The sequence below is a fragment of the Sodiomyces alcalophilus genome (assembly GCF_042370955.1).
Source record: "Sodiomyces alcalophilus JCM 7366 unplaced genomic scaffold ACRALscaffold_6, whole genome shotgun sequence".
Taxonomy (NCBI): domain Eukaryota; kingdom Fungi; phylum Ascomycota; class Sordariomycetes; order Glomerellales; family Plectosphaerellaceae; genus Sodiomyces; species Sodiomyces alcalophilus.
In genome coordinates, this window is record NW_027263537.1 from 1,144,709 (window position 1) to 1,165,458 (window position 20,750).

Genomic DNA, 20,750 nt, shown 5'->3' on the forward strand with positions numbered 1-20,750 from the left:
CTCTTCGCTTCCTCTCCTCCGACAGCCACATCCCGCTATCACCGACCAGTTTTTTTTCTTCTTTGCCATCTTCCCTCGAAAAACCATCGACAAGTTCGAACAGGAGAGATTAATCATCTGGCCCTACCATCCAAAACATCTCTCTCCTCTTCTTCCTTCCCTCGTCTCTCTAAAATAATACACCCTTTTAACTACACAATTTCTTTCCCCATACCATTGACTCAGGTCACCAGATCCTCCCCAGTCATCGACTAGCTGGTCCTGTTCCTTTGGTACATTTCATACATCACTTTTAATACACCTCATCCTCTCGATAACTTCAGTAGGCTGACGAGTCGACCGTTGGCCGGCATTGAGATATCGACATCGCCTTCCCTCCTCCCAAACCACCCAACCATCCCGATATCTCCAGCTGAGCCCCAAGCTCTCCAGCTTTGCCCAACATGCGTCCCGAAGTCGAGCAAGAGCTTGCACACACTCTCCTCATCGAGCTCCTCGCCTACCAATTCGCATCGCCAGTGAGGTGGATCGAGACCCAAGATGTCTTCCTCGCCGAAAGGAACGCCGAGCGGGTAGTCGAAATTGGCCCGGCCGATACTCTCGGTGTCATGGCAAAGCGAACCTTGGCCTCCAAGTACGAAGCCTACGATGCCGCCAAGTCCGTTCAACGACAGATTCTCTGCTACAACAAGGACGCCAAGGAGATCTACTACGATGTCGACCCCATCGAAGAGGAGCCCGAGCCGGCAGCCGCTCCCAGTGCCGACTCTGCTGCTCCCGCCGCCGCCGCCGCCTCGACACCCGCAGCACCCGCAGCTGCCTCGCCTCCTCCCAGCGCTGGCCCAGCTGCCCAGGTCCCCGATGCTCCTGTCCAAGCCGTCGATATCGTCCGCGCTCTCATCGCCCAGAAACTCAAGAAGCCCATCGCCGAGATCCCCATGGGCAAAGCTATTAAGGACCTTGTTGGTGGTGAGTAATTTACTGTCCCCGTCTCGTATCTGGCATGTCGTCATAAGTAGGGACATTTTGTTTACTGACAATGTACAGGTAAATCGACGCTACAAAACGAAATTCTCGGTGATCTTGGAAAGGAGTTTGGTTCCACCCCCGAAAAGCCCGAAGATACTCCTCTCGACGAGCTCGGTGCTGCCATGCAGGCTACCTTCGACGGTCAGCTCGGCAAGCAATCTCAGGCCCTCATTGCTCGCATGATTTCGTCAAAGATGCCCGGTGGTTTCAACATCACGGCCGCCCGGAAATACCTGGAGACCAGATGGGGCTTGGCCTCCGGCAGACAGGACGGAACCCTGCTCCTTGCCCTCACCATGGAGCCCGCCGCCCGTCTGGGCTCGGAAGGAGACGCCAAATCTTTCTTCGACGATGTCGCACAAAAGTATGCCGCCAGCGCTGGCATCAGCCTCTCCACTGCCGCATCCGCCGGCCCCGACGCCGGCGCCGGTGCTGGCATGATGATGGACCCCGCCGCCATCGATGCCCTGACCAAGGATCAGAGAGCCCTGTTCAAGCAGCAGCTCGAGCTCCTGGCCAGATACCTCAAGCTGGACCTCCGCGCCGGCGACAAGGCCTACATCAACTCCCAGGAGACCGAGAAGGTGCTGCAAGCCCAGCTCGATCTCTGGACCGTCGAGCACGGCGATTTCTACGCTTCCGGCATTCAACCCGTCTTCAGCCCCCTCAAGGCCCGTACCTACGACTCGGCCTGGAACTGGGCCCGTCAGGACGCCCTTCACATGTACTTCGACGTCATCTTTGGCCGCCTCAAGGCCGTCGACAGAGAGATCGTCAGCCGCTGCATTCGCATCATGAACCGCTCGAACCCTACCCTCCTCGACTTTATGCAGTACCACATGGACAACTGCCCCACCGAGCGCGGCGAGACCTACAAGCTCGCCCAGGAGCTCGGCCTGCAGCTCATCGAGAACTGCAAGGACGTTCTCGACATCTCGCCCGTCTACAAGGACGTCGCCGTTCCCACCGGACCCCGCACCACCGTCGATGCCAAGGGTAATCTCAACTACGAAGAGACCCCCCGCCCCAGCTGCCGCAAGCTGGAGCACTACGTCCAGCAGATGGCCGAGGGTGGCAAGATCTCCGAATACGGCAACAGGACCAAGGTCCAGAACGACCTCAAGCGTATCTACAAGCTCATCAGGGAACAGCACAAGATGTCCAAGAGCTCCCAGCTGGAGATCAAGAGCCTGTACGGCGACGTCCTGCGGTCTCTCGCCATGAGCGAGAGCCAAATCATCCCCAAGGACGGCGGAAAGCCCAACGGCATCAAGAAGCTCAAGGCCAACCCCAGCAAGGGCAAGGTCGAGACCATTCCCTTCCTGCACCTGAAGCGCAAGACCCTGCACGGCTGGGACTACAGCAAGAAGCTCACTGCCGTCTACCTCAACTGCCTCGAGGAGAACGCCAAGAACGGCGTCACCTACCAGGACAAGTACGTCCTCATGACCGGCGCCGGTGCCGGTTCCATCGGAGCCGAGGTCCTCCAGGGCCTCATCAGCGGTGGTGCCAAGGTCATCGTCACCACCAGCCGCTTCTCTCGCGAGGTCACCGAGTACTACCAGTCCATGTACACCAGGTACGGCTCTCGCGGCTCGCAGCTCGTCGTCGTGCCTTTCAACCAGGGAAGCAAGCAGGATGTCGAGGCCCTGGTCGACTACATCTACGACACCAAGTCGGGTCTCGGCTGGGACCTGGACTACATCGTCCCATTTGCCGCCATTTCCGAGAACGGCCGCCAGATCGACAACATCGACTCCAGGTCCGAGTTGGCTCACCGCATCATGTTGACCAACCTCCTCCGCCTGCTGGGCTGCGTCAAGACCCAAAAGGCCGAGCACGGTTTCGAGACCCGTCCCGCCCAGGTCGTCCTCCCGCTCTCCCCCAACCACGGCACCTTCGGCAACGACGGCCTCTACTCCGAGTCCAAGCTGGCCCTGGAGACCCTGTTCAACCGCTGGTACTCGGAGGACTGGGGCAATTACCTCACCATCTGCGGTGCCGTCATTGGCTGGACCCGTGGTACTGGCCTCATGAGCGGCAACAATGTCGTCGCCGAGGGCGTCGAGGCCTTTGGCGTCCGCACCTTCTCGCAGCAGGAGATGGCTTTCAACCTGCTGGGTCTCATGTCGCCTACCGTTGTCGACCTTTGCCAGTCCGAGCCCGTTTTCGCCGACCTGAACGGCGGCCTCCAGTTCATCCCCAACCTCAACGAGACCATGACGAGGCTGCGCAAGGATATTATGGAGACCAGCGAGGTGCGCCGTGCTGTCGCCAAGGAGAACGCCATCGAAAACAAGGTGGTCAACGGTGCCGATTCCGAGCTGCTGTACAAGAAGAAGGTCATCGAGCCGCGCGCCAACATCCAGTTCGACTTCCCGCCTCTCCCCGACTGGGAGGAGGAAGTTGCCCCTCTCCATGATCAGCTGAAGGGCATGGTCGACCTGGAGAAGGTGGTTGTCGTCACCGGTTTCGCCGAGGTCGGACCCTGGGGCAACTCTCGCACCCGGTGGGAGATGGAGGCGTACGGCGAGTTCTCCCTCGAGGGCTGTGTCGAGATGGCTTGGATCATGGGTCTCATCAAGAACCACAACGGACCCATCAAGGGCAAGCCCTACTCGGGCTGGGTCGATGCCAAGACGGGCGACCCCGTGGAAGACAAGGACATCAAGCAAAAGTACGAGAAGCACATCCTGGAACACTCGGGTATCCGCCTGATCGAGCCCGAGCTGTTCGGCGGCTATGACCCCGAGAAGAAGCAGCTCCTCCACGAGGTTGTCATCGAGGAGGACCTCGAGCCGTTCGAGGCTTCCAAGGAGACGGCCGAGGAGTTTAGGCGCGAGCATGGCGACAAGGTGGAGATTTTCGAGATCCCCGACTCGGGCGAGTACACGGTCCGGCTGAAGAAGGGCGCGGGTCTCTGGATCCCCAAGGCGCTCCGGTTCGACCGCCTCGTGGCTGGCCAGATCCCCACCGGCTGGGATGCCAGGCGGTACGGCGTGCCCGAGGACATTGTCGAGCAGGTCGACCCCGTCACGCTCTTCGTCCTCGTCTCGGTCGCCGAGGCGCTCCTCTCGTCGGGTATCACCGATCCCTACGAGTTTTACAAGTACGTCCACGTGTCCGAGGTCGGTAACTGTATCGGCTCCGGTATGGGCGGTGCTGGTGCTCTCCGGGGCATGCACCGCGACCGCTTCCTGGACAAGCCCGTGCAGAACGACATTCTGCAAGAGTCGTTCATCAACACCATGGCGGCTTGGGTGAACATGCTTCTCATCTCGTCGTCGGGCCCGATCAAGACGCCCGTCGGCGCTTGCGCCACTTCGGTCGAGTCGGTCGACATTGGCTACGAGACCATCGTGGAGGGCAAGGCCAAGATTGTTTTCGTCGGTGGTTTCGACGACCTCGGCGAGGAGGGCTCGTACGAGTTTGCCAACATGAAGGCCACCAGCAACGCCGTCGACGAGTTTGCCCACGGCCGTACGCCTGCCGAGATGTCCCGGCCCACCACCACCACCCGGAACGGCTTCATGGAGTCGCAGGGCTGCGGTGTCCAGATCCTCATGACGGCGCAGCTCGCTCTCGACATGGGCGTTCCCATCCACGGTATCGTTGCGCTGACCACCACCGCGACGGACAAGATTGGCCGGTCGGTTCCCGCACCCGGTCAGGGTGTGCTCACCACTGCCCGCGAGCACGCCGGCAAGTTCCCGTCGCCTCTGCTCGACATGAACTACCGCCGCAGGCAGATTGAGCTGCGCAAGAAGCAGGTCAAGCAGTGGCAGGAGTCGGAGCTCGAGTACCTGTACGACGAGGTCGAGGCGATGAAGGCGCAGGGTCACGAGTTTGACGAAAAGGAGTACGCGCATGAGCGGGCGACGCACATTGAGAAGGAGGCGCGGAGGCAGGAGAAGGACGTTCTCCGGAGTCTCGGCAACAACTTCTGGAAGAACGACCCGACGATCGCGCCGCTGCGTGGCGCGCTGGCGACATGGGGCCTGACGGTCGACGACTTGGGCGTGGCGTCGTTCCACGGCACGTCGACCAAGGCCAACGACAAGAACGAGTCGTCGGTGATTTGCCAGCAGCTCAAGCACCTCGGACGCAAGAAGGGCAACGCGGTGCTGGGTATCTTCCAGAAGTACCTCACGGGTCACCCCAAGGGTGCGGCGGGCGCGTGGATGTTGAACGGTTGCCTGCAGGTCCTCAACACGGGCCTGGTGCCGGGTAACCGGAACGCGGACAACGTCGACCCGGTGATGGAGCAGTTCGACCTCATCATGTACCCCAGCCGCAGCATCCAGACGGACGGCATCAAGGCCTTCTCGGTGACGTCGTTTGGTTTCGGACAAAAGGGCGCGCAGGCGATCGGCGTGCACCCCAAGTACCTGTTCGCGGTGCTGGACGAGCAGACGTACAAGGGGTACGCGGCCAAGGTGGAGGCGCGGCAGAAGAAGACGTACCGGTTCTTCCACAACGGGCTCATCAACAACTCGCTGTTCGTGGCCAAGTCGAGCTCCCCGTACAGCGAGGAGCAGCTGAGCAAGGTGCTGCTGAACCCAGACGCGCGGGTGACGGAGGACAAGAAGTCGTCGTCGCTGACGTACCCTTCCAACTTTATGAAGCTGTCGGAGCCCCAGGCCAAGCCGGGGGCGGCACAGGCGACGCAGGAGATGATGGAGACGCTGGCGAAGAAGATGGCGTCGGGCAATTCCAAGGTCGGGGTCGACGTCGAGGACATTGCGGCCATCAACATTGACAACGAGACGTTTGTGGAGCGGAACTTTACGGCGGGCGAGATTGCGTACTGCCGGCAGGCGGCGAGCCCGCAGAGCTCGTTTGCGGGGCGGTGGAGCGCCAAGGAGGCCGTGTTCAAGTCGCTCGGGGTGGCCAGCAAGGGCGCCGGTGCGGCTCTCAAGGACATTGAGATTGCGAGGAACGAGGAGGGGGCGCCGGTTGTCAAGGTATGCGCGACTCGCCCATGATATGTGGAGATGATGATGCTAACGAAATCTTTCTAGCTCCATGGTGATGCTGCCGCTGCTGCCCGGAAGGCTGGTTTGAAGGAAGTCAGCGTCTCGATTTCTCATTCCGACTCGCAGGCCATTGCCGTGGCTGTGTCCACTTTCTAAAATACGGGGGGATATGATTCGTTTTATTTTTGAGTCTTTTCGTTTCAGTTTCATTAATCTTGCTTTATGTACACCGTTTGCCCTTTTGCTTCATCCTGCCACTTGTAAGATGGTTTGGCGCAGCGTTGGTCTTGTGGAATTAACATCTTCGACCTTTGTACGCCCACTCGGATCATGTATACCCACGCGGACAGACGAGGGGGTATGCAGTGCGGTTCTTGGGCCGGCGAGGTGTTTCCCGTGGGCTACTTTGGGAGGAGTTGCCTTCTGGGACGCCTCGGTGCGCCCTGGACGCATAAAGGGGGGACGCTTGATCCAGCAGAGCGAGGGTTGACCAGTATAGAGAAGACGGGCCAGGGAAAAGATCGACAAGAGATGACGGTTAGACAGTTCTCAGTTGTGTAATAGATTGACATGCCACGTTCAATTCCTCTCGTGACATTCCCTGGGTTTACTGGTTGCCACTGTGCTTGAACGGCTCTAGTGGTCCTCCGGCTACTTTTTCTGTGGAATGGAAGCTGGGCTTGTCGTTGGTAGTGAGACAGAGGTGGCCGAGTAGGCAACATAAATGCCTACCTTTGCAGCAATATAAACTTGTCTCTTCTGGGAGGGAAATCATTGGATCTATCTCGGATTATATTCTCTCCAGTAGGTAGCTAGGCATCTTTCAATGTGAGGAAGTATGGAGTAACTATGTGTTCATGATCCAACGTCCAGCTCTAGTCACTTGGAAACTTCTAACATCGTGACCTTACGTCTCGGGAACATGTCCCTTTTCTCTAAAGCTTTAGACTTGTAATTATCACTGGAATCCAAAGACTATCAGACTAGTTTAGTTACCTTGTCTCTGTTTCTTTTCTTTTAGCTGCTTCTCTTATCTAAGTGAAATTAGATCCTTAACTTTAGTGTCTCTGGTCCAGGCTAACTAACTATTCCAAACTATGCTTCTATTACTTAAGGTAAGGTGAATTAAAAGGAAGATACGCACTTATTAACTCACTACTACGTACTTTCTCCTAACTTACCTTCTAACATACTATAACTACCTAGCTTCCTCTTTTATCCTAGTTATTAAGCATTATAAACTCTTTCTATCTTATCTCCTCTTAATTTCTATTTAGCCCCTATATTTATACAATGTTATTAGGATTATATCACTTTACTCCTTTTTTATCCTGTTCTCTAATGGCCACTGGCTGACGAACCACCTTTATATCCCCAGGTCTGCCCTGGCCGGGTAGGAATCTATGCGTATTTCTACTAAGTTATACTCGGATATACTAAAGAGGGTTCGTGGTAGTCAGGGCTCGACTACCCTATTTGCCTTATTCCGAGCACCTTAGGCAGGAGCATCAAAGCTTGGGTCAAAGGTAAGTACCCGGACTGCGGCAGGTACCTAGGTAGTAACATAGGTACTTCCTTTTCCTGGCTTTTCCATCTGTCCCTTCTTTCCTCTTTTGTCCCATATTACACGCGCGACATCCATTCACTTCTTCCCTCTTCCTCTTCCTCTTCCTCTTATCGACCTCTACTTTTATTTTCCCACCTCTTGTCTCTATCCAATCTTTCTTACTCTTCTTCAACCTCCAAGCCCTTTATCCATTCCCATCGTTTTATCCATCGCTTGCATCTCTTCACAGGTTCGGAATATCAAATCACTTATGGAAAATGGCATTACTGACGCGCGCAGGAACCGCAACGGAACTTCAGAAACATATTCCCTTGCCAGAGCTTTGTGCTGCCAGGCTCTGGCCAAAGCTCTGGCAAGGTTCCTTAAACGCAATGACAGATCTTCTCGAGATAAGTGCACTATTGCCTGGTAGAACAAGAGAGAAGGGTCTGAAGGTGCCTAATGCCTCTCTGCGTCCTATTTCTACGCATCTCTCCAGGTATGTTATCTGCTTCTTTGGTTCCTTGTAGATATTGCTTTGCTAACCAAGAGAAGAGAAAGGCCTAGTTGGCTACTCCCTTTGCAAGGCGAGACCTAAGCATTCAGGAGTCTTGGTGGCATGCTCGTCAAGTCACTTCAACGCCTTGATCGACTTTGACCATGCTAGCAACTTCAAACAGGGCGGAAGTGAAGTCTCGACCTCGCCCTGTTCCCTTCTTATGTGGCTCGCGCGCCCCATTCCATTCCTTTCAGCACGCAAAACACCACATCCTCACTGCCCGTCACTCTAGCACCACCATCACGGTGAATGTCTGTGGCAACATCAGCAAGGCAACAGCACAAACAGATCTAAAGAGCCAATATCATATGCCACTCAAGGCTCTTTGTCATTTCGGAGAACCCATTCTCCAATCACTCTATGGGGAATTATCTGGGGAGATAGGACTTCACACTACACTGGCTCTATATGCCATGTGCCATGCCATGGACCTGGCTGCCTCCTGTCTTCTCTGGATCCTCTGCACTCAACAACTTTTGCCTTTGTACGCCCAAATGCAAAGCAACCTCTCGCAAGCCTTTTGCACACATATTGGGACTGGGAAGCCTCCCTAGTCCTATATCCCTGAAGCACCGAAACAAACAGGAAAAAAGGGGAGAAAAAACGACACGAAAGAAGAAAAAGAAAAAAAAAAAGAAAAAAACCCGAAAAAGCAAACAACTATCCCATCCCAGTTCCATGCATTTCGCCGCCACAATGATCCCAGGAAGTGGATTGACACATCAACCACCAGCATCAATACCGCAGCCAGGCCCAAGTCCACACTACCAGTGGTGGTCTAATTTTCATTGCCCTCCAGCCTTGCTGGGCCCTCCCGCAACTCCTTTGGCGTCATCCTGTTCAGTGCCACCCACTCCTCTCTATGCGACGGGGAGAGGTTGGACCAGGCTTCCCGAGCAACCCCATGGTTCATAGCGATGCTACACCAAAAGGCACACTCGGCACGGGCTTGGGCTAGGAGTTCGCCCACCTCAATCAGACGGTTCGCCTTCCTCAGGCGAGACGACTGGGCCGAGATGTTGTTTTTCTTCCGCTGCCAGTTCTTCATCAGGGCGCTCGCGTCGTTGTTTCTCTTGGACATGCACTCGCGGTCAGGGCCATCTGACATGTCTCCCTTGATGGTGCAGAAATCAGTCGTGTCCGGCCTGGGAGGAAACGCCGGGATGACATGATACTTTGGCGGAGGCAGCTTCCGCGGCTCTACATACAAGTCCAAGTCGCTTGAGATGTGGTCCAGCTTCCTCTTTTTGTTGTTCCCCGCTCCATTCCGATCAGCCAGGGCCAAGGTGTCAACCCATGTGCTTGGATGCGGAGTCGTCTGGAGAAACGGCGAGTTTATGACGTTCGACTCCGCGGACGGGTAACTGGGCGGGCAGAAAACGGGCTCGAGTGGCGTCGGAAGAGGTGGCGGAATCTGCATCTGTTTACGGGTCAGAGCTCGACGTCACAGAAGGAAACGAAGAAACGAAAAACAGGAGAGCCGATTTGATACTCACGTCACCCGGTTGGGGGTTTGGAAACATGACATCGTGTGTTCCGGTTCCTGCTATCACTGGAAGGGCGTTTGGAAACATGACATCGTGTGTTCCGGTTCCTGCTATCACTGTTTCCGGGGGAAGGACAATCGAAGGGGTCGACGGAGGAACCTTTCCAACATCAGTATACGACACAGACTGCGAGGTGCATATTGCCTCTTGCCGGCTGGTTAACTTACAAAGTTGAACTCGTCGCCGTCTGGGGTCAAGATTCCAGCCACAGTACCAGTGTTGGACGCTGTCCATTCGCCGCCCATGATGCTGTTCGTATCGTTCTGTTGGGGTTGCGACATGGTATCGACCGAATCATAAACGCCAAACATTGATCTATCCGGTCCAAAGAACTCCGAGCCTGCGCCGAACGGGAATTCCAATATAGGAGAAGGAGGAGAAGGCAAGGTGGTGTTGACAAGGACAGCGTCAAGGGCCTCGTCATCATTACCTCCGCCGCTGGCCATGGGGTCATGGGCCCAGTTACCTTGCGTCAACATGGGTGACTCGGTCGTTTCCATGAGTTGATTATGATAGCCATTGAGGGCGTGATGCACATATCCCTGCGACGACATCTTTTACGACTCTGTGGTTTTCTTCCCTAGGACTCGGTGATTAGAGAACGCGGATGTTCCTGCGTGAACAGGAAACGAAAAGAAGGGGAAAACGCAAAGCTCTCTGCAAGTTGATGGCTGCAAGGGATGTGAATTGGGGAGAGTGAGTGAGAAGAGGGTTGGCTGCTTAGCAGAAGGAAGCTGGTGATTTGCGAATGATGTGTGAATAGGGCTTTTCTACCAAACCAAGGGAAGGTTGGGGAAAAGATTTTTTGATGTTAACGTGGAAGGAGGTGTTGCTTATTGCTTGCCTCTTACATGGCTGCTAGGATGGACTCGTCACTTCCTTGGGAAGTGGATTCGAGGTTCCTTCCTCGAGAGTGAGAAAAGAGTGACTGTAAATCGGATGGTTTCGATTCTGAATGCTCTACTCAGGACTGTTCTCATTGAATGAAATTGTATAAGGGTGATAATAGGTCAAATTGGCATATTGTCTGCTCTTTACGCTTCGTCATTCTATTTTACCCAATACTCAGCTCTTACTTGCGTGGTGTCGAGGGTCGCTTACTCGTAATGCTATTGTATTCAGCTTCCGAGTCTCATTGAGTAATCCCCCTGACTATGGCTGACTGTCTATTATGTATTGCGAGTCTACAGTATCTATACGATTTAGATGGATGGTTCCTTGTGATGTGTTATGTTCAAACTCTGTACTTGATTTAAGGTGCTTTACCTGTATTCAATGTTATTAGACTTGGTGGCGCTATTCGTGATGTATTAGTCGACATGCACATGGAACACTGCGGATATCATTAGTCGCTTTACTATGGAGCCTACTAAGTGATACTGGCAGGAAGGTGGGTTAATACCGGGATATCTTTTTCACCAGCAAGTCTCCTTTCTCTTTCTAAGCATCTTTGTGTGTATAGGAAAAAGGTCCGGGGCCCTGATTATAGACAGTAACGGACAATGTGCATACTAATATAGTGACAAAGAGACGAATATACTGTGGTTATGCATAAGTTAGTATAGTAAAGATTAATAGTAATTCGAAGAAATATATAGGATGCACTTAAACTCTAAGAGATTAATAAGAGACATGCTTAAGGGGTTGTGTTAGGCTAAACCAAACTACACATACAAGGTGAAAAGGGGTAAAGTAAGCTTACTATAAAATCCTTCTTCACGCTAATTTCACAGACAAACCAAAATAAACCTATAGACATGAAATAATATAGAATATTCCTATATTTAACAAGACATCATATAACCTCATCTTGTCTTGTGTTTTCTTTTGTGACCGTCTTGGTCTGATACCGTGGACATAACTCTAATATCTCTCCATCCTACTAGAGCCGTCTTAACTAAAGTGGTCTTATATAACCAGTGGAGTTGTAAACTAAAATATCGTATGAGGGCTGTCTCCATCAGTCTACCTCCACATTCAAAATCCCCAAGACAAGGAGGCAGAGGGTAGAAATATGTAAAAGATCAGATACTTGCCCAAAATCATACCCTGCTCATGCATCGGCAGTGCTATAATAAAAGTGCCATCGGAAACAAGGATCATGTCGTGCACCGGTGCACAGCGTTTCCGGATGTGCAACCGCCTGCGGCCTCAGCGGGATGTTCCCTTACCACACACAGACCCGCTGTTTCACATCAGTACGTTTCACAAGGCGACACACGCCACGGTACATGGAGCAGAAAGAGGTGGGCGGAGGGTAAATAATAATAATAATAGAAAATAAAAAGGGGGAACATACCTGGCGCCTTTCCCTGAAATCAACATACAACTCATTCCACAAGGTCATGTCAATGCACTTCTGCCCATCCTCGCGGTCCTTCTCCTTACATCTAGACTCCCGCTCCTTTCTCAGTTGCTCCGGGGTAGCCAACCACGGCTTGGGAATAGGCCAGTCGGAGAAGTGCACAAACTTGACCTCGTTGAACACAGCGACGGGGTCCCATGCCTCGGCGTCGGAGCCGAGGTAGGGGACGTGATCGTCGCGGCGAAACTCAGAGGTCAGCAGGTCGTAAGGACGGTGGGGGAGGACGAGGGCGGTGTCCTTGTAGAGGTGGTTGACGACCTCCATGTCGTAGTCGTCGGGGGCGGCGGAGTCGATTTTGTGCTGGACACGGGCGAACTCGGCGGCCGACGGGGTGAGGAGCATGATCTGGGAGGACAGCATCGGTTTCGCCGGGAAGAGCCAGTAGGCGCGGGGCATGGCAATGGGGCAGGGGGGGAGGAGGAAGAGCTCGTCCATGGGTTGGAGGATGGTCGAGTCGGAGTCGAGGGAGAGGACGCGGTCGTATTGGGTCTGGTTGAAGGCTAGGAGTTTGGTGAAGGAGTCGGACCATGTTTCTGTGGCAGGGGTTAGTGTTGTGACGGGCAGTTGACAGTGAAAGGGATGAAAAGGGCAAAGGGGCAAAGGGGGAAGGGGGAAAAAGGGGAAGAGGCTGGAGTAAAGTAGACTTCAAGTGGACAGACGCACCGTCGAGGCCATCCCTGCGCTGAATTTGGATAGGGGCAAGCTTGACACCGTACTCGTCACGGGCCTTGATGAGGAGCCTCTCGTCATGAGAGGAGGCCACGGTTGCATCCGGGGACATCATGAACGCAGGATACATCATGAGCCGGTCGGCCTTGCTCTGGAGGCGATGCAGACTCTCAAAGATCATGACGGCGTTGCAGAGGTAGACGCTGTCTGTGACGTACTGAACGTAGGCAAAGCGGGACCAGTCGACGTGGTCACTTCCGGGGTGGGAGTGAGAGACTAATGACCTGCCCCTCGGCGGCTGAGGGTCTGATATGGATAGCGAGGGTCTTGGGAAGAGGTGTTCCCGACTGGAGAGAAGGCCGAGGAGGATGAGAGTGGCCAGAATAGAGGAGATGATCCATCTGAAGCCTTTGGATGTGACGACGTCGATGAACGTAGGAGTGGTCCCTGGTGCGGCCTTGTCGATGTTTGCCTTGGTCGAGTCGAGGAACATGGCGGTCGAAGGCGACTGTCTGGGCCATGTGAAGGGCCATATCTGTGAGAGCAGGATCCGCGATGACATGGTGAAAGGCTGGACATCCCGTAGAACAATGGCCTGGCTCTGGTTCTGCTTCGTATAAGAGTCAAGGCATGGCGGTCAACGGGGATGGGAACGAACGGAGAAAGGGACTCTATAGTAGAGGTTTAGAGGCAGCTGTTAAGGGGAAGATATAACTCCTCTGGAGGCCAACACTCAACTTGTCACTTCCCCTATCCCTTTTTCTATTTCTTTCTTCTTATTCCTCTCCCTCTCCCAACCCTCTTCTTCTGACCAGTTCGTATTCGTCAATCGTCATGATTAGCCGCCAAAGAACGAGCGAAAGACAAGACGAGGCGCCTACTACCTATCTCGTATAGCGCCGTCTCCCTGTGAACTGTCCCAGACGCTACCATGACACTACCAGAACAGGCCAGCCCCTATTCCTCGACTCAGTGCAAAAAGTCGACGTTTCTTTTTCTTGTTCTTTCTCTACTCGGCCCCTGCGCTGTCAAAGGACCAACCTGATCCCTGGCGGTTACGAGACCCTGGTCCTTGGCTTTCTCGTCCAGTCCTTAGACAGTCGTTTTTCACAGTCCTGACTGGTCGTTCGTTCGTTCAATGTGCCAGGTAACCAGACTGTCGGGTCCATTCCACGTTGCCTTGATTAGCAAGCTATGCTCTGGCAACCGTAGACCGCCACTGACCAACAGACCAACAGTCCCTTGGCACCCTTTCTTGCCCAATCGCCCGGCGTCGGGCCTTGCATCATCAGATTCATTCGCCGAGCGTCGAGTTTGTGTCTGCTGCCTCGCTTGTCGCGCTTTGTGCTCCTAGCCAAAGGACTGGTACGACCTTGTCCGGCATGCCACGTCCGCCGTTGCCTCTGTTTCCTCTGTTGCCTCCTGATGTCAGTTTCCCCTGACAACAGTCAGGTGTCTTGTAAGCAGGCCGCCACCCCCTGCTGCCAGCCTGCCCAGCGCAGACCCTTTCCCTTCCCACCGTCTGCGTCTCTTCTCGTCCGCCTTCTTGTATGATGTTTCCTCTTGTGATCCCAGTTTGGCGCGATTCATACACTGCCAGACGCCTGCAATGCACCCCCTCTGAGCGATCACCATGGGCTTATTACCGCAGAGTCCGTCTCGCTTGCTCGGGTTGCCGGTATTCCTCCTATTCCACTGCCTTCAAGTCCATGGCAACTCGAATTCTCCCGTCCGCGTGCCGTGGTCCTCTCGGGGCTTTGGCGCCGACGGACCTTGGCCGGCCGTCGAGGTCACTCTGGGTCGCGACCAGCCCGTCAACCTCTTCCCCGGCCGCACTTTTCAGTCGTACGTCTTGTCTGATGAGTATTGCCATCGCAACGCCTCCCTCAGCTGCCATGCTGCCACGGCCGGAACGTACAACCCCGACCAAGGCAGAGGTTCCTCCGGCGGCATCTTCTGGACCCCTAATCCCAACCATTTCATGCTCGGCATGGACGTCCAGCCCGTCAACGACATCAGCACCGCCCAGCGCATGTGGCTCGACACCATGACCGTGAACGACAGGGCGGCCGTCTCCAACGCCAGCCTCGTCCTCGTCGACGGTCTCATGGCCGCCTACCCGGGCGGCCAATGGTTCCCCCTCTCGGCCGGCTGTCTGGGCCTCGGCGGGCCCAGCGCCGTCAATCAGTCCTTCACCGGCGACAACACCTATCCCGTCAACGCCAGCCTGGTGCCCGGCGCCCTGTGGGACCGGGGCGACATCCCCTCCAACTCGTTCGGCATGCACATCGGCTCGGCCGGGAGGCCCGAGGTCACCGGCTCCCTTCTGTTCGGCGGCTACGACCCCAACCGCGTCGTCGGCCACGTGCTCGTCGGGGACGGTTCCTTCCACGACAGCATTACGCTCCGCGACATCAGCATCCAGGTCATCCGCGGGGCGTCGCCCTTTGACGACTTTGCCTCGGAACAAACCGGCCTCCTGGTCCGGGATACCGATCACTTCGCCGCCGCCACCAGCGGCCTCCCCGTCCGCATCGACGGGTGCTCGCCCTACCTGACCCTCCCCAAGGCCACCTGCGACGCCATCGCCGCCCACCTCCCCGTGCGCTACCACGACGCTCTGGGCCTCTACCTCTGGGACCAAGACTCGCCCCGCTACCCGCTCATCGTCTCGTCCGCCTCGGTGCTGACCTTCTCCCTCTTCGCCGCCTCCAACGCCGACGTCGTCACCATCCGCATCCCCTTTGCCCACCTGAACCTGACCCTCGCCCCGCCGCTCGCCGACGTCCCGACCCCTTACTTCCCCTGCTTCACCGGCGGACAGGGCCGGCACGTCCTCGGCCGGGCTTTCCTGCAGGACGCGTTCCTGGGCGCCAACTGGAACCGGGAGAGGTGGTTCCTCGCGCAGGCACCGGGGCCCAACGTGCAGTCTTCCCCGCGGTCGGAACCCATCGGGGACGAAGACGAGACGGTCGAGCCGGGGGACAATGACTGGGAGACCTCGTGGGAGGGCGCGTGGACTGTCTTGACCGAGGAAGATGTCGAGGGGCCGAGAGAATCTGGGGAGACCATGCCCATGCCCGGACGGGAATCCGAATCTCCAGTGCATTTGCCGAGTCCTTCGGGTGGCCATGAGGAGGAGACTCTGGAGGGAGGGAGCGGCAGTGACCTTTCAACGGGGGCTTTGGCTGCGATTGCGACCGGCGCTGCTGTTGGGGCGCTGGTGGTTGGCGTAGGGGGGGCTGCCTTGTTCTTTTGGAGGAGAAGAAAGAGGAGAAAGACAGGGGCTCCCGGTGGTAGCGGAGAGCCCAATTGGGCGGATAGACTTGGGGGTAAGGGGTCGTCGACCCCGGCGACCGAGTTGCATGGCGATAGCCTGGTACGAGCTGCTCCAGGGCCGCCGCCCCAGGAGTTGCCTTGACTTATACATGCATGCAATAAGTTATTTGGACTTTACGAAAGAGAGAGGAGAGGAAGCTTAGGTCGGGAATATTGTATTTTATATATTGCTATGCATAAGGATTAGGAGGCCATCTCGGTATGTGATTATACAGACAAGCTCGAACACTGGGCGGGTTATTACAAGATTCATAATGGATATAAAGCCCTCTCATGATGCGCACTTTATATGCAATGCAAGTATTGTGGTGGCAGAATTATGCAGACCACCCTCCCAAAGTGTCGCAAATAGAGGTGGAGGTATTTAGACGACAGCAGCGGCCGCGAGAGCAGCAGCAGCGACAGCACCAAAGACGCCGGCACGCACGACACCAGCGGCGCTGTCATCGTCGTCGTCGTCTCCACCTCTCGAACCATTGTCATTGTCACGGTCGTTGCGATCATCATCATCGTCGTCATCATCATCGTCGCTGTCCCCATCAGCAGAGGGATCACGGTCGGGCACCTTGTCAGGCTCGTCGCTGCCCTGCTGGATATTGGCAGCGCGCAGGCAGCGGAGGGCGGCCGAGTCGCCGTCGGAGACGATGACGGGCCAGACGTGGGTGACGGCGCGGGCATAGGCATCCTTGGCGTCATCGGAATCGGCATCTTCGGGGTCGGTGGCGCGGGCGAAGACACGGCTGCTGACGTTTGGGTCGGGTGTTACTTCTATAGACGACTGTTAGCCATTGCATTGGTACAAGAGGAAGGAAATAAAATGTAATAAGTAGAGGCTCGGAGGCTCGGCTTACCGTCATTCCACTGCCTACTGCTAGAGAACCACTCCTTGCAGCTATCGGGCACATCTATCCTGCCGCAGCCGTTCCGGTCGGCGGCTGCGCTCTCGAGGTCGTCCCTGCACTCCGAGCTGAAGACGTCGCACGAGCCCCTGTCATCCTGGGCGTCGCGGGTGGCGTCTGAGTTGAGGCCGCCAAAGACGGAGAGGCAGGTCGTCGAGTTGTTGGCGCCTTGGGGGGGAATGAGAGAGAGAATTGTGAGTTGGGTGACATCGTGGTCGTCATTATCATCGTCATCGTCGTCATCATCGTCATCGCGATCATCATCATCATCACGAACGGGGACGTTGCCGGTGACGAGGATCCGGAGACCCCATTGGTTTGCGCCGGTGTCGTCGGAGCTGTTGCCAAGGGAGAAAGGAACAGCGTTGGTGGCGTTGGGAAGAGCGGCGGCTTCCCGGAAGATGGCGGGGGAGATGTCGTGGGGAGGGTTCGAGTCTGGGTTGAAGACCACGTCGGAGGATGCGTGGGCCAGAGCGGCGAGGGGGAGGGCGGCGCGGAGGAGGGATGCCATGGTGGTGGTGGTTGTGCTTGTCTTCTTTGGGTGATGAATGTATGCCAGAGGGCCTCTGTTGCGTTTCCTTGCGAGGGTATTTGTGTGGGAGTATATAAAGACTAGAGGAGGCCTTGGATATAAGAGGATGAAGAAATAGGGCGAGATGGGGAAGTTGCTAGAAACAAAGCCCTCGTATTCCTTTTATTTTTAGCACCATCCAACGGTCTCCAGGTCCCAGGGGTAACGCTCAGACCAATGACGTCAGTATCGTAACGTCGGGCCCACCGAGCTGTACCTGAATCTGCACAGCCACGGGAGTGGTATTGTGGAGCAACCGGATTGGCTGTCTTGATGTGCATGACTCGTAGTACGAGGAGTTGATAGTGGCTGTGCAAGTAAGCTCATTACCTAATCAAGGCCATCCACGGCTTTGCATCGCGATCGACAAGACAGCCACGATGCTTCTTGAATCAGAATTGCGCCTAATTAATTCGACAGTCGTACTAAATGCAAAAGTAGAGAGTTCGACCTCTGGGATCACCTCGTTCTACTATTCTTTCTCTCTCTTTTTTTTTTTTCTTTTTTTTTTCTTTCAGACACTACAAAGTGTTCGTCTTGATACCAAACTTCTAATTCCACTATGGTAGGCTTCTATCCTCTACTTGTAGAATAGCTGACCTCTCCAGGCAAGCCGTCAAATCTCGTGCCTTTAAAAGACAAAAAATACCAACAGGTCTCCCAAACGCCGTTCCGTCTCGTCGCTAATTACCCCTAAACGCCGCCTTTGCTCCCCATAACCCACCACCCACCACCCACAAATAACCCCCTACACAATCCCCCTGATCCCCTGCTCCCGCGTGTGTTCCATCTCCTTTCGTATCGCCTCGTTAAAGTCATCAGGATTGTCCAGGTAGAGGTGGTGGCCCGCCTTGGGGATGATGACCACCTTGGCCGAGCCGTTCTCCCGCCTCTTCTCCTCGTCGGAGCCCTCTCGCAGCGCCTTGCGCCGCGCCTCCTTGAGCCTCTCCTCGGCCGCGAACCCGCCGGCGACGTCCATCCAGTCGTTCTCGCCGTACATCATGACCACGGGGACGCCCGTCTCCCGGACCGCGTCGCCGTTCTCGCCCCGCACCAGCTGCCGCCCCACGCCGGCGATGCGGTGGACCATGGGCTTGCGCGCAAAGGCCCCCGGGGCCAGGATGTAGGCGAGCGCGTACTCGCCGCTGCCCTTTTGGCGGAAGATGGAGAAGGCGTAGTCGTGGAGCGACTGGGCCTCGGTGGTCGGGAGGTGGTTGAAGCGGCGCGACGTCCAGCCGGAGACGAAGCGCGGGCCGAGCGGGCCCGAGAAGCGCACGATGCTAAAGGGCGACACGTTGGCGTCCCAGAGCCAGACGAGCCAGCCGGGCAGCGGCCTTTTTGCCTTGTTTTTGTTGTCTTTGCCGTTGGTCGTCGTCGTCGTCGTCGTCGTCGACGCCCTGGCCGCCCGAACCGCCTCCTGCATGTCGCTCTTCACTCGCCCGTTCTGCTCGTGGACCACGCTCTCCTGGTCCTGGGTAAACTCGTTCTCGAGGGTCGACATGCCCGGCTCGGGCATGTCCTCGTTGACGGCGAAGGGGTCCTCGGGGATGCCCGCGGGGGAGACGAGGACCAGCTTCTTCAGGCGGCCGGGGTACTTGAGGGCGTAGGCCACAGACAGGTAACCGCCGAGCGAGTGGCCGACGAGGGTGAACCGGTCAATGTTGCGAATCTTCCTCCACTCCTCCAGGGCGTCGATGAACCAGGCCTCGGCCTCGGCGATCTTGCCGTCCTTGTCCTTGGCCTGGACCCGGAACGGCGGGCGCGTCGAGTTGCCCATGCCGAGCATGTCGAGGGCGTAGAGCTTCCATCCCGGGGCGCGCGACAGCGGCTCAAAGTTTTTGTAGAAGAAGCCGAGCCCGGCGCCGTACCCGTGCAGGATCACCAGGTTGTCGTCGACCTCCTCGCCCACCCGCTCGACCGAGTACTCGTTCAGCGTGCGGTCCTTGCCCGAGAGAGGGACCATCTGCGAGCGCCATACTCGCGGGCCGAAGGGGTCGAATGGGCCGTCGGCATCGAGAGCCCCTTCTCGCGCCGCCTCTTTGAGGTAGGGGATGTGGGAGAGGACGTTTCGTTCGGCGAGCGTAGGAGATATGCTTGTCCACTGTGGCGCATGTCAGCCACCATGATGCACGGAGACAGAGCCAGGCGAGAAGACGTGGGACAAAGAGACAAGACACAAGACATACCCACTGGTAGGCAGCATCTTTGTAACCGAGGGGGAACCAGGCGATATTCGGCCGCTGCGGCCTAGCCTTCTCGTCGGCAGGCATGTCCCTCGTCTTATGGCCGGTGGTCGCGGTCTGGTAGGATCTTCGCTGAGTGGCAGCGTCTTCGGGGGACGAAACAGGGCGTATGGAGGCGGGAGAAGAAGGACAAGTGTTGGTAGTGGTAGTGGTGCTGCTGGTCACCAGACTGGAAGCCGCAGCGAGACAGAGTCGCGATCCGTTAATCACGGCGGAAACGGATGGAGGTTGGAGTGGGAGCATGCCGGGAGGGGTGGCAAAAAGGTGGGATTCTCGAGCGGGCTTAAGTACAAAGGGACGGAGAGACGGAGTTCTAAGCGAGCGGAAGGATCAAGGCTACAGCGAGACGCGGCATTGGACCGGCGCGAGGGCGAGGGCGAGGGCGAGGACAAGGATGCACAATCTGGTGCGGGGCTGTCAGCAGGGGTGCCCGGGTTGGTTGGGGTAAATCAAAGATAGAAATCTAGTACGTTTAAGATGAGAGAGACCTACCCTACCACCTACGAAGACCGGGAGTTGGCGGAGAGGTGGGATGGAGTTCGGAGTTAGCGGGTGGCGTCGCCGCAAGTTGGAGGGAGGGAGGCGGGGATCTGTCGGGGCCCGTGTCCGTTGATAAGATGGCCGACCCTAGGACCAGTAATCGTCAATGAATAGGGTGTTATTGAATAGAGGTGTCATTGGCTTTGATTGAATGTGAGGAAGGAGGTTTAAGAGGAGTAGAGGAGTAGAAGTAGTCTGTTGCCTGATGCGTCTAATATTCCGCTGTAGTCCACGTGGACAGTTTACTCCGAACGCGGATCATCACGAGCCAAAGTTCTGTGGCGTATTGAGGCGATGGTGGCGTAGTGGGAAGAAGTACTTACATAATCCGTTTCGGAACTTAGTTATTCCATACTCTATCAATTGGAAGCTGTTGCCAGGTGGAAACAAGTGACAGTCTTGGCAGCCGAAGCCGAAAACTAAACTCCAAATCCCGAACCACATCACGTCACATTCCAGACATCACC

General features: G+C 56.1%; 6 protein-coding genes across 6 annotated transcripts; 2 read left to right on the top strand and 4 right to left on the bottom strand.

The window, feature by feature from the left end:
* Positions 1-18: 18 nt before the first annotated feature.
* ACRALDRAFT_1063161 (uncharacterized protein) lies at positions 19-6,846 on the top strand. Its single transcript, XM_071016744.1, has 3 exons — positions 19-969; positions 1,048-5,993; positions 6,051-6,846. Exons 1-3 carry the CDS (start codon positions 444-446, stop codon positions 6,159-6,161), a joined length of 5,583 nt encoding a protein of 1,860 aa, XP_070873287.1. The 5' UTR covers positions 19-443; the 3' UTR covers positions 6,162-6,846.
* Positions 6,847-8,845: 1,999 nt separating this feature from the next.
* On the bottom strand, positions 8,846-11,167 carry ACRALDRAFT_209683 (uncharacterized protein; the record flags this gene model as incomplete). The annotated part of the gene is made up of 12 exons (XM_071022800.1): positions 8,846-8,888; positions 8,932-9,530; positions 9,559-9,783; positions 9,825-10,211; positions 10,261-10,270; positions 10,305-10,427; positions 10,509-10,620; positions 10,734-10,805; positions 10,846-10,874; positions 10,977-10,990; positions 11,077-11,097; positions 11,159-11,167. 12 exons carry the CDS (start codon positions 11,165-11,167, stop codon positions 8,846-8,848), a joined length of 1,644 nt encoding a protein of 547 aa, XP_070873288.1.
* Positions 11,168-11,545: 378 nt separating this feature from the next.
* ACRALDRAFT_1093350 (glycosyltransferase family 8 protein) lies at positions 11,546-13,253 on the bottom strand (the record flags this gene model as incomplete). The annotated part of the gene is made up of 4 exons (XM_071019667.1): positions 11,546-11,608; positions 11,694-11,842; positions 11,957-12,555; positions 12,581-13,253. The coding sequence occupies 3 exons, from the start codon at positions 13,251-13,253 to the stop codon at positions 11,825-11,827; spliced, it is 1,290 nt and encodes a 429-aa protein (XP_070873289.1). The 3' UTR covers positions 11,546-11,608; positions 11,694-11,824.
* Positions 13,254-13,321: 68 nt separating this feature from the next.
* On the top strand, positions 13,322-16,112 carry ACRALDRAFT_2021095 (uncharacterized protein; the record flags this gene model as incomplete). The annotated part of the gene is made up of 9 exons (XM_071020046.1): positions 13,322-13,367; positions 13,394-13,522; positions 13,615-13,663; positions 13,726-13,803; positions 13,847-14,003; positions 14,046-14,087; positions 14,124-14,256; positions 14,292-14,369; positions 14,398-16,112. The coding sequence occupies 9 exons, from the start codon at positions 13,322-13,324 to the stop codon at positions 16,110-16,112; spliced, it is 2,427 nt and encodes an 808-aa protein (XP_070873290.1).
* Positions 16,113-16,394: 282 nt separating this feature from the next.
* On the bottom strand, positions 16,395-17,440 carry ACRALDRAFT_1070105 (uncharacterized protein; the record flags this gene model as incomplete). Its single annotated transcript, XM_071017736.1, has 2 exons — positions 16,395-16,798; positions 16,882-17,440. The coding sequence occupies 2 exons, from the start codon at positions 17,438-17,440 to the stop codon at positions 16,395-16,397; spliced, it is 963 nt and encodes a 320-aa protein (XP_070873291.1).
* Positions 17,441-18,044: 604 nt separating this feature from the next.
* ACRALDRAFT_1063165 (uncharacterized protein) lies at positions 18,045-20,358 on the bottom strand. The gene is made up of 3 exons (XM_071016745.1): positions 20,236-20,358; positions 19,687-20,146; positions 18,045-19,601 (listed from the first exon to the last, which is right to left on the bottom strand). The coding sequence occupies exons 2-3, from the start codon at positions 19,984-19,986 to the stop codon at positions 18,249-18,251; spliced, it is 1,653 nt and encodes a 550-aa protein (XP_070873292.1). The 5' UTR covers positions 19,987-20,146; positions 20,236-20,358; the 3' UTR covers positions 18,045-18,248.
* Between the last annotated feature and the right edge of the window lie 392 nt (positions 20,359-20,750).

What these genes read in the sequence shown, in the direction of transcription:
- ACRALDRAFT_1063161 (XM_071016744.1), top strand. Translation starts at nt 444, where the DNA reads ATGCGTCCCGAAGTCGAGCAAGAGCTTGCACACACTCTCCTCATCGAG. An exon ending in TATTAAGGACCTTGTTGGTG is followed by an intron (nt 970 to 1,047) that starts GTGAGTAATTTA and finishes GACAATGTACAG; the next exon opens with GTAAATCGACGCTACAAAAC. An exon ending in AGGGGGCGCCGGTTGTCAAG is followed by an intron (nt 5,994 to 6,050) that starts GTATGCGCGACT and finishes AAATCTTTCTAG; the next exon opens with CTCCATGGTGATGCTGCCGC.
- ACRALDRAFT_1063165 (XM_071016745.1), bottom strand. Translation starts at nt 19,986, where the DNA reads ATGCTCCCACTCCAACCTCCATCCGTTTCCGCCGTGATTAACGGATCG. An exon ending in AAGATGCTGCCTACCAGTGG is followed by an intron (nt 19,602 to 19,686) that starts GTATGTCTTGTG and finishes CATGCGCCACAG; the next exon opens with TGGACAAGCATATCTCCTAC.